Source organism: Montipora foliosa, chromosome 5 (assembly GCF_036669935.1).
Source record: "Montipora foliosa isolate CH-2021 chromosome 5, ASM3666993v2, whole genome shotgun sequence".
NCBI classification, from domain to species: Eukaryota; Metazoa; Cnidaria; class Anthozoa; order Scleractinia; family Acroporidae; genus Montipora; species Montipora foliosa.
The window spans coordinates 44542425-44554528 of record NC_090873.1 but is presented as its reverse complement, the minus strand read 5'-3'; the positions used below and the strand labels follow the sequence as shown (position 1 = coordinate 44554528).

The following is a 12104-nucleotide window of genomic DNA, read 5'->3' as shown; positions in this document are numbered from 1 at the left end:
ACTGTATTAACCAAGGAGAGATTCTGAGGCGTGATGCTTGCATTCTAAAAATGATGCGAATCCAGCATACAGACAAAAGAAAAGTATAAAGGTCTGAAAGCAATAAAGGGTCAAATTGTGCTTCTTCATTACGAAAAGTTTATTTCTACAAGCTTTTATAATGATTTTCTTAGCCTTAGCATCTCAGGCCACATTGGCAATGTCTCTTCAACTTGCTGACCAAAATCACTTAAAATTCAAGAGAGCATAACCACTATTGGCTTTTATGCTTTTTAATCAACCTGTCCGAGCGGAACAGGTGGCTAAGAGTACAACATTTCACAGATCGTTGGCACTAACACCTGCTGGTTGTTGTGGGAGGTATCGTTGGCAAGATGATTTGAAGCCCTTTTCTGTGCATTTGTTGTAAAGCGATCAATTAATAGGTTGGCAACACGTTTAGGAAAACCATTGCGCGATAAAAACTTCCTTATCAACTTAAGCTCGGTTTTAATTTTGTTAGGAGTGCAGATTCGATGTATGCGGTCAATCAGTGCTCTGACCCAAGAGATTTTGTGTCGCCAAGGTACAAAGCTGTCAAAGTTAGTGTACTGTCCAGTAAAAGTATCTTTTCTGTAGATGCCAAGGCCGTCACTAGCGATGTTGATGTCCAGAAAGTGCGGAGTGCTGTTTTCAAATAAGTCGAAAGTAAATCGGATATTTCTATCAAACTTGTGAAAGTGTTCCAAAATAGTGGTGATTGTGTTGCGTTTAATGAGAAGGAGGGTGTCATCTACGTCTTTTCTTTCTTCTGTCTTTTCTTGCAACAACCAGCTGTATGAACAAACCGATGGTGTTAGCATGGGTGGATCGCTTGGTCCAGTGCTGGCAAATATTATCATGACAGAATTTGAACATGAAATTATAAATAACCTCATCAATCAGGGTCTCATTGCCTTCTATTGCAGATACGTAGATGACACTAACACCTGCCTTTATGTAAGTTATCGCGGTTCATTCGAAGTCTTTGGGTATGCATAAATAACATTTAAATAACCATAACTTCTTTTCTCTCTTTATTTCGGTTATCGCTCGCCGCATTTTGGGATTCCAGGAGAAATAACGACCCGGACGCCTAAAGCGGACGTTCACCAGTCCACTGGCGGCGGCCTCGCTCCAAAAGACGTTCTCATCCAAAAAAACCGTAGTGTTTCTGAAATAACTAAAGCCGAATTGCAAAGATACCTAAAGAATTCCAGGCTTAAATGGGACTCGAAACCCTGACCCTTCACCCTGCTCTACCATTGAGTGAACAATATGAAAGGTCAATCGGAAACGAAAGTGTACCGATGATCAGCCGATCAGCCGAATGGTGACCGAGGAATTATACAATCTGTAGTATGAAAAACTTTGTCTTGGTAAATGCATGCATTACAGCTTTTGTAATGATTTTGCTCAAATCCCGTCCAGAACGCATCGCAAGCTCATGGGAATTAGTGAAAGAAGTTGTTGAAAAACACAGGTGCGTTTTTCTTTCTTTGAGGCCTGTTCATTCGCTTTCGAACAAACGATATTTGAAGGAGTGCAGGCGGTTAAAAGTCCAAAGAAAAGATCGTGGTTCTTTTAAAAATTAACAACGATTAGTAAGCCTCTTTTGACGATTTTTTTAGCCTTTCTGAAAAATACTGGTGCCTCCTTGGAGGACTATGGAGAGACCATCTTCAGAAGAAATTAGTGTCTCTTCGCTGGATTTCAGTTAAAGCTCCAACTGTAAGGAGAGGAAATTTCTTGATCAACATACTATACTCCATATACACCATTCCACGTTTTTTGACGCCAAAAAACAGATTTCCACAATGAAGCTGTCTTTTAAAAGACAATTATACTGAGATTAGCAAAAAAAACTGGCCGTTCGTAATTTCTTGTCAAAGGAACAAGGGAATATATACTGAGACATTATTTGCAGATAACTAAAGTCAAATTCTACATCTCTATGCAATAAGCGCATTCAAAATGTCCTCACATTACTGTATAATTTCCCAAAATTTTTTTTTGGGCATGAACGAAGCACCTTGAGAAGCATGAGAGACTGCCCCTCATCAAATGGCTGGAGCACGGCTGGAGGAAACAGCAGTGAGAAAAAGATTTCTATCGGATAGATACTAACAAGTTTTTATAATAAAAAATTCGCGACAAAGTAGTGTTATCCTTGTAGCAAAAAACTGGCCTTTCGTAATTTATTTGTCAAAGGAACAAGAGAGTACTGAGACTTATATTTGCAGATTACTAAAGTCAAACTCTACATCTCTATGCAATAAGCGCATTCAAAACTTCCTCGTATTATTGTGTTTTTTAATTATTTTCCTTCTACTACTGTATATGAAATGTAGTTGAATTTTCTCTCTGGTCTTCTTCTCAAGATGTTTGCGGAAATTATATTCTGTCCCTCAATAAACCAAGAACAACTAGTTATAGTCTTGGTTCTTTTCCTTACTTATCAGCTAAGTTGCGGAATGCGCTACCTGATTAACAGATTTAGGCTACAACGACTATAAACGAGTGTTTAAGATTTTATACAATCCTTTTAATCCTGATTCGTGCAAATTGCCGCGAAATTAGAAGCAACATGAGAAGATTTATTATTCGAATTTACAGACTTCGTACCATGGCCTTATTTTCTGTTGACTGAATGATATTATTAAAACTATTTAAAGTACTGGCAAAAGTTGGAAATCCGTCTCTTTTTAGCGGCACTACAGCGGTTCAAAGTCGGCCAAAATCCCGTACATTTACTGTCAATTTAGTCGTGTTTGCCCCCCAGCCAAGATGGCGTCAAAAACCTTGGAAGGGTCTATTGTACTGTGAAAGTGACACAAAACTGGTAACAATAATGATTCCGGACCCCAGCCTGCAGGCAGACACCTATTTGGGATATATTTTTCTTTTTCGCGCAAGCACGGAATTTCAGGTTTTTTCGTGCCGAAAGAGGAGATTGACCATTTGATGCAGGATGCATTTTTTGCCAACAAACAAAATCAAAACTCCTTTTTTTCCAACACCCGACGAGCGACAGTCTCGATGAAGTATTATTTTTATTGTTTGTATTTGAATGCAAGGAAGCGAACGCTTTACTTGATGAGGGTAGCATCTAGTAGTGTTACAACAGTAATAAATTTGAGATGATGAATAGAAGAAATCATATATTGAACTGCGGATATGAAATCAAGTGAAGCTATGATCCTCGCAGGTATGAACACAATTTTAGCAATTGCGTAGAGAAGCCCGAAATTTTTAGAACTTCAACAGGGTTTGAACCCGTGTCTCGCGATACCGGTGTGACGCTCTAACTAACTGAGCTATGAAGCCAACATTGGAACCAACAAATGACCAGCTCCCAACCTCAATGGCTCCATAGACCCTTTCCATAAATGGCAATGTACATCCTAAGCCTCACGTTCATGTGAAAAATCCTTTGTCTAGAAACATAAGTACGAGGCTAAGAATGTACAAAGTATTGTTATTCAAATTTAGGGGCCATATATGCAAAGGGTCTATAGCTCAGTTGGTTAGAGCGTAAGTAAGTAAGTAAGTAAGTAAGTAAACTTTATTTAAACACGGAAAATCATCAGTTAAGCTAAAAAAAGTAAAAAAAACGCTTTACAACTGTTTTACATGATTGCCGTATGGGAATCCGATAGGTCAGATATTTGCTTGCAATTGATTGTGCGTTTGAACTGCCCAATAGAGTCAGCATTTCTTGAGTATTGGGGCAAATTGTTCCACAGACAGGCCCCGCTATAACAGAAACTTCGTTTCAAATAATTAGTATTTGGCTTGGGTAGAGTAAGTTTACCTTCTAAGTTTCTCAAGTTATATTCAGCATCTCGTTGACTGAAAAAGCGTTGAAGGTATTCCGGGGCAAGATCGTGAATTGTTTATACATAATTAGTGCTTTCTGTTTTTTACGTCGAAGAGACCGCTTCTCCCACTTAAGAGTATCGAGAAGGAGGTTGGAGCTCGTATCAAAGGGTAATTTAGTAATTACCCTAGCTGCGCGAGTTTGTGATTTTTGCAGCTTATCACTTGACTGGCCACTTAAGCAGTCCCAGACAGGACTGCAATAATCAAAATGAGGTAATATTAAAGCGTTATAAATTTGAAGCGCAGTATTAGCTGAGATAAAGGGCCGTATTCGTTTTAAGGCTCCTATAGCTGAGGAAACTTTCCTGCATATTTCGTCTACATGATTTGACCAAGAAATGGTAAGACCGAGGGATTTAGTGCGATCTACTCTCTTGACCATTTCGTCATCAATTTGTATATCAACCTCGTCACATTGAGTGTTTAATCTCTGCCTAGATCCAATTATCATTAATTCGGTCTTAGCCACATTTAAACTTAACCTGTTGGCTCTCAGCCAACAGTTAAGGTTACTGAGTTCAGGAGTTAATGCTAGTTTAAGCTCTGTTGGAGTTTTTGCAGTTAGGGTTATATTGGTATCGTCAGCAAACATTCTCGGGGAAGCCTTCCGGAGGCAGTTAGGAAGATCGTTAATATACATTAAAAATAGCAAGGGACCTACGTAGTATGCTGCCTTGCGGAACCCCACAAGTAATAGTGCGAGGAGTTGACAGTCTTCCATTAACATTACATCTTTTGGTCCGATTACTTAGGTACGATTGAAACCAAGTGATAGTTTCCTGGTCGGCCCCAAAGTATGATATCTTGCGTAAAATGATTTCATGGTCGATAGTGTCGAATGCCTTTTTTAGGTCAATGAAAACGACGCCATTCAGGAAGCCATGGTCGATGTTAACAGACCAGCTATTTGTCGCCTCAAGCAAAGCTGTAATGGTAACTGTGTAAGGAACGGAACCCTGAATGGCAACTTGAAAGCAGTTTATTATCATATATTTAATATTAAAGTTGGTCATAGACAAGTTTTTCAAGCACTTTCGAGACTACTGGGATAACGGAGATGGGGCAATAATTATTTATGTCTGATTTTGAGCCTTTTTTAAAGATCGGTGTCACCCTGGCCAATTTCCATTCAGTTGGATAGATTCCCGTGAGGATTGATTTCGTAAATACGTCTGTTAGTGAGGGTGCAACAATACTAGCTGCCATTTTTAATAACTTACTAGGGATCTTGTCAAGGCCAGTGGCTTTCTTTTCATCGATTTTTTTTCAACAGGTCTAGAACAATGTCGATACTCGGGGGTTTTAGAGCAAACGAATTATCAGAGGGCGACAAGAATGATTCAGCGTCAAATTCTCCAACCGGAATATCACGAGCTAGCATTTTCGCAATGTTAGTGAAGTGCATATTGAAAGCTTCCGCCATATCATCGGCGTTATTTATAGTTCTATTATGAGCTTGGATTTCCAAAATATTGGGCGACTTACAACTACTCCGTGAGCTAAGCTCGTTAATAAGATCCCAAGTTTTACGTGGATTGCCTTTGCTAGTTTCCAAGTTTTCAGAAAAATATCGTTTTTTAGCAAGTTTAGTTGCATTATTCACTTGGTTCCTAGCCCGTTTAAACTGCTGCTTCATGGCATGATCATGTGCAGAGATCGCTTTCTTTTTAATAACATCTCTTCTGCACATTCTGAGCAATAATTCACTCGTTATCCACGGAGACCTCTTGTTACGAATTCTTTTTGATTTTAGACGCGCGTGTTTGTCCATGCGGCTGACAAACAGGTTTTTCCATTCTTGCCACAGATCATTTGGATCAGAGTGCGAACTAACATTCCTCCATGGCATTTGCTCGAGATCATTTAAGAACTTATCTTTTTGAAAGTTTTTAAACTGCCGCATTTCGATCGTGCGAGACCCGTTGCGGTCATAATTAGCCTTACTTGTCATAAAAGCAAGGGAATGATCACTAATCCCAACGTGAACAACCCCACCGGTATCGCACCGGTATCGCGAGGTCAAGGGTTCAAAACCCGTTGAAGTCCTGAATTTTCAGGCTCCTCTACGCGATTGCACAAATTGCGTTCATAACTGCGAGGATCATAGCTTCACTTGATTTCATATCCGCAGTTCATATATATGATCCATTTCATCAATCATTTCATCATCGATTCATTCCTCATGGGAACATTAGAACTCACAAATGACCAGCTCCCAACGTCAGTGGCTTCATAGCTCAGTTGGTTAGAGCGTCGAGCCGGTATGGCAAGGTCAAGGGTTCAAACCCCGTTGAAGTCCTGAATTTCTTTAGGCTTCTCTACGCAATTGCTAAAATTGCATTCATAACTGCGAAGATCATAGTTTTACTTGACTAATAAACTTAAGCTTGTGGCCCTCAGAATTTAGACCAGACCCACAACACCGGGAACTCTGTGTCCTGCTCCTTCCGAATAGTGCATGGGATATTAAAACGTCCCATTTTGAATTTTTGATAGGGGGGTCCAAACCTTGACTCAGAAAAACACTACAGAAACTTTTTTCAGATTAGTGGCAAAATAGAATGGCTCTACATCATAAAACAAGTCAACCAGTTGAGTAATAACAGGCGATCCTGCAGATGCGATAATTTTAGACTCAAACAAGTAGTAAAAAAAAAAATCGGTCAGGGAAGGGGGGTTCCGGACCCCCCCGACCCTCCCCCTGGATCTGCCACTGCAGAATTTATGAAAAAGGGTTGAGAGATGACGTGAGAGTCTAACCATTTGCGGGAGTATGGATAAAGCACTTTCGCTACGGCTATTTAAAGACCCTGAGTGTTCAGTGGTCCGACCGGAGTTGATCACGCTAGTCCGATGCTTAACTTACTAATAGCCACCGACCGTTGCTGGAATTGTTAGAGCTTTTGCCGGTGAGCTCGGGTTTATTTGTTAATGAAGAGAAAGAAGTCAATAATGAACTTACGTCTCAAGATTGATGAGTGCGATAATTTTCAGTGGTAATATTTGGTCATGTTAATTGAAGGCTGAAAGGCCGTTATTTTTGTCAGCCATAACAGTGCCTTGATCAAAAAAAAATATTTATATTGAGCAATGTTCGGGGCTATTAGCCTGGGTATCATTTAAATTGGAAATGTGAGTCGAACTGAAATTGTCCACAGCCGGCATATTGATGCCGCCTTGCGTAGGAGGCTTTTGGCGCGCCACTAGAGGTCTTTGTGCTTCCCTTACGTTTGCAAATGTCTTTGTTCTCTCTTGCTTTTGTTTACGTCTTGTTTCAAAAAATACAACGAAAGTAAATAGCACCAATAGCTTCAAGGAAAACAATTGTGGGCGCTGGAGTTAAAAGTGGCGAAACTTCTTTTCGAACTTTCGAAACGCTAATCAAGTCAAGCACCGCCAACTGTCTCCAGATTGCTTGCAGGATGGTCTTGAAGATTCAATATGGTTTTGAGCGGAAAAAATGCCAAGTTCACGAACAAAAATTCACTAGTCTTGCCGTCTCGCAAGACCGTGAATTCATCATGATAATTCATTAACCCTAATGGATCAACTTGACTTATCAGCTAATAGCAATATTTGCTTTTTGGCTTATGCTTGCGGTATTAGGGTCGCGATACTAGGGAGGGGCGACACAGGCAAAACATCAATTAGCTGTCCTCTCACGTAACTATTCCAGCCCTTTATTTTTTTAAAAAGGCCCAGTTACGAATAAAACCACTCCAAGCAGCTTTTAAGTTAGAAGAGAGAATAAAAAACATTTGGATATACTTCGTTGATTTGCAGGGGACAGCCACACTTGAGTACCTGCTTTCCACTTCGCGATTTTTTTATACAGGGATTTGCTGTTTCACTGTGAGAATTTACACAAAATACAGTTTTCCTTTGTTAGGGAAGGAAGAGGCTTTATGAGCCCAATATTATACCTGTCACGTCACTTGTTACGAATTTTTCTATATTCACTAATTTCATTTTTTTACAAACTCATTGTGAATTCAGCCCCCATTGATGCGATAGAAGGGAAATAATAATTATAAGCAGGCTCCACTGGTTTTAATTTCCAATTTTAGTCTTAGCTGCGCTGACCACTTTGTCTACGTTTTTGTCCGACAACTGAATTTTCTGCGGGTGGCTTTTTCGGGGTGTATTTTTTTAAATTTGGGGTGACAAGACGCTCTTTTGTTTAATTAGATATATAAAGGCGACGTTACTCTGTCGTCTTCCATGTCGGGATGCTTTTAATTCAAATACCGCTTTGACAACTAAATTGGTTCTGTCGCGGCTTCAGCTGTGAATTCAACTCCGCAATTCTTTGGAAAAGCCAAATACTGGTCTTCTTTGTTAACACCGCTGTACGTGATACGTTATTTTGGGTTTTTTTCTTCTATACTATAGAATTATTAGGCATTGCCCCTCAAACCCCAGGTTTTAATGCCACACAATTTGTACCTACAGGCCTCTCATGTTTTTAATTTGCTTGAGAGAAATACATCTTCGTATATTGAATGTCAGATAGGATATTGCTTGGCGGCGAAAATAGCGGAGACGGCCGAATGACCCCAATTAACACTAAGTAATTTTCCTGCCTTTGGGTTAAGTTTCTTAAGATTTCTTTCCCTGATAGCGTTGACTATTGATACTTAAAAAGTTTTTGACTTTTCATGAAGGGTCAAGTTTAGATGAAAAACCGCGTACATAATTAATCAGAAGGCGCTTTCTAGAGATTAAGATCGGCGAGACACCTAAGTAATACACAGCTGCATAATTTGGGACAAACAAGCTACATGCTTGAGATTAATATTACAGTTTGCAGCACTTAATTATAATCTCCATGGGCTAAGCACGTCCGCCCAATTATTAACACACGATCTCTCGGTTCATCTTTTGCTTTTGTAAGCTCACCTTGGTGGTGAAACAGTCATTATGGAGATTTCACTTTCTGCCGAACTGTCACTTAGAAGTCGAAATCTAGCTTTGTTTGAATCTTTCCTGTTTGCTGTCATAAATGTGGCGGCTATTTTTGGAAATCTTTCCGTCTGTTACGCAGTGTATAGAAAACAAAGCCTTCGCACGCTGGCTAACATGTTCATTGTTGCACTGGCTGTGAGTGACATCTTAATGTCCACCTGTTGTACGCCGTTCACTGTTGCAACATTAATCCGAGGGAGATGGATTTTTGGGGACAACTTTTGCCGATTTCATGGTTTCGCCGCTTTCACTTGTGGCTTGGCGTCTCTTCTCACCATGGGGATAATAGCGGTGAGTCGATATTTCTGCATAGTGAAACCTCACAAGTACTTGATGATCTTCAACGCTCGCAAAACTTTCTTCTACATCGCTGCGCTATGGAGCGCAGCTTTTATCGGATCCGTTCCTCCATTTTTCTTTAAGAGCGGTGGATTTGAATTCCAACCGGGCAAGGCGATGTGTCTCTATACCTTTGAAACTCACATCGCTTACACGGCTTTCATTGAATGCTTTTATGTAGCCACACCCCTGCTTCTCATCACGACTTGTTACACCATCGTCTTTTACACCGTCTGGCAGACGAATCGAAATTTCTCGCCAGACAAAAGTCCCCGAAGACTCAGGGCAAACATCGAAGAAGCAAAAGTAACTAAGACCCTGGCAATGGTTATGGCTGGTTTTGCGTGTTGCTGGCTCCCCATAGGTATAGTTGACTACATCGACGCTGCGAGAGGCCAACACACTCTACCTCGACAGGTATACCTAATGTATTCGTGCTTGGCATATTTGAGTAGTACCATTAACCCACTCATATACGGTGTCATGAACAGACATTTCAGGCGAGAATACAAGGTTATGTTCAGGAAGGCTCTGTGCCTGCAGAATTGTCAAAATGTGAGTATTTCGGAAGAAACGTCTGGAAGCGAGGGACGCAAATTTCGCAAGGAATGAACACTGAAGTTGTACAATAAAAACTGTACCATTACTTCCAAGTCTAAGATTTTAACTCTAAGCGCTCGGACTATAAATTCAGGAAGGCCAAGAATGAAGAAAGAAGAAGGGATTTGCAGTTTCCTTATAAATATGATGGAATTCCCCATTAAAAGCAGTACATTAAAGCCAGAATTAAGTCATTTTTCAAACTTTCTAATTATCTTAGAAAGCCAATGCACTTTTTCTCTTTTTAAATTTCCTTTGTGTAACCTGTGTTGTATTTTTAATTAAGGAACAGAATGAAGTTGTTCATGAATTCCATAAATTCGAATATGATGCACAATTCGGTCTGGGTATTTAATCAGCTTAGGCGCAAAATGGAATCCAGAGGCAAACTATCTACTTTTAAAATCACGTTTATATTTTTGTGGGCCTTTCATATAAAAGTAAAGCATCTTAATTAGTCTTTCTTTTTGGTGTAAAGGTCGTGTTTGTCAGTCTTTTCTTTGCTCGTTCCAGCCCACCTGCAGAAACCGTGATGACATGAATGTAGAGTCTTAAGGCTCGACGATTATAACTGAGTCAGTACATGGCGATTTTCCACTGGGTTAAAATTTAATTACGGTAACATACTAAGTCTCTGTACGAAAAGAAATTTAAAATTTGTCGGAAAAACTTACTGGAAAACAAAAGCAATGGAGATGCCCATGCTCAAGTGGTTTAGTGGTCGGTTAGGAGCGGAGACAGGTCCGTATATCTAGGTTGATTTTTAAAAGAAAAATGCTCATTTTCCAGAATTCCTTTCCAACTGTCAGTGTCTTTTCGAATTTTATCACACCATTTTCCTTACCTTAACTGATTTATAAACAAAACAATTTGTCTGAAGGTGACCTCATTTATGGCGTGTTTCATGTCGGTGTTGTTCCGAACTTCCGATAACCTGTTTTTGTCCTGAAAACAACAAGCGGATTTGATTTTGTCGCGACGATTAAAATTCCAGTTTTTAAAGACTTTACTTTCGACTTTGCCAATTTTTTGAAAACATTTCAATCGGTCAGTGTAAAACGCAGACTGCATACCGGGGGTAAAATGCAGACTGAGGTTATCATTTATCTGTTGTAAAAGCCCAAACCCATTAGAAATGATAACAATTAAGCCTAAATATTGTTTTAGGCCTAATTAGGCCTAAGGTTAGCATTTCTAAGGGGTTTGGGCCTTTTCATCCATTTTTCAACAGTTACGTTATAACCTCAGTCTGCATTTTACCCTGACCGCATTTCAATTACGTGTGCATCAGTGGGAGAATAAGAGGCCGGCCTTAACTTTTTTAAGCCAAAACTCCTGACTGTCAAAGGAAAATCGTTCTTTGCTCACCAACTCTGCTACCAAAAGGCAAAACACAACTGACACATAAATACAGAGGTTGTAGCTGACGTCATTGTTTGCATTCATTAAAATACGCGTTGCTCACAGATGTCCACCCTGCGAGCAGAGCCTCCTTTTGTCTTTTTCTTTACCGAGGAGGAGAAAAGTAGATCTTACTCGATTCATGCAGAGCCTTTCTCGAGAACGCCAAAATCGAGCAAGCAAAAGAAATGCTCTGCTTGCAGGGTGACAGATGTCATCATTTGACTTCACAAGTTAAAAGAACTTGTTAAACTTACTTAGGACTAAATCTCCATGTCCAATTTTAAAGCCTTTTAGCTTTGACAATGAGCCAGTTATTAGCCATCAAAAACCGATAAATTCTTGGCTGGCAAAGGCGCTAATGATCCCGCATATTCTTTTTAAAATTTCGAATTATCAAAGCATAATTGCTCAGAGATTATTTGGTATGTCGTCAATTCAAATTTTCAGAACCGGACAGGTTATTGTGCAATGCACTTTCAATATTCAATACTTTATTCTCGGCAGCTGACTGATCGATTAGAAAACGATGGCTTTGTGTCAATGAGGCAAAGAACCAAGAATGCAAACAAAGACTCCATTATAGAAGGAATTATCTCTGTATGATTTCTTCTAGACATCATGCAGGATCTCCGCACAAAAAAATGAATATATGAGGTAATCTGATGAATGATATTTCATAGGTAACAAGAATCGTTATCAAGGCATCTAAACTCTAAGAGGTTAAGTGACAAGGTTACAAAATATAGCGATTACAAATAGGCAGTTCCAGTGCCACTATCATATACGATTGCTTTGTAAGACAAACTGCCATTTACCTTTTCGCTACGTACTGGATGTGCCGATAGGGTCAATAGTGTATGCGAATATTGTTCTTGGCTTATTCAATCAACATCAGC

At 39.7% G+C, this 12104-nt stretch overlaps 1 protein-coding gene across 1 annotated transcript in view; it reads left to right on the top strand.

Moving 5' to 3' along the window:
- Nucleotides 1-8736: 8736 nt before the first annotated feature.
- Nucleotides 8737-12104, top strand: part of LOC138003210 (melatonin receptor type 1B-like) — a 3402-nt gene continuing 34 nt past the window's right edge. Inside the window, exon 1 of the mRNA XM_068849165.1 lies at nucleotides 8737-12104. This exon is cut by the window's right edge and continues 34 nt beyond it. Within this exon, the coding sequence (XP_068705266.1) occupies nucleotides 8821-9816 (996 nt within the window). The 5' untranslated portion in view covers nucleotides 8737-8820 and the 3' untranslated portion in view covers nucleotides 9817-12104.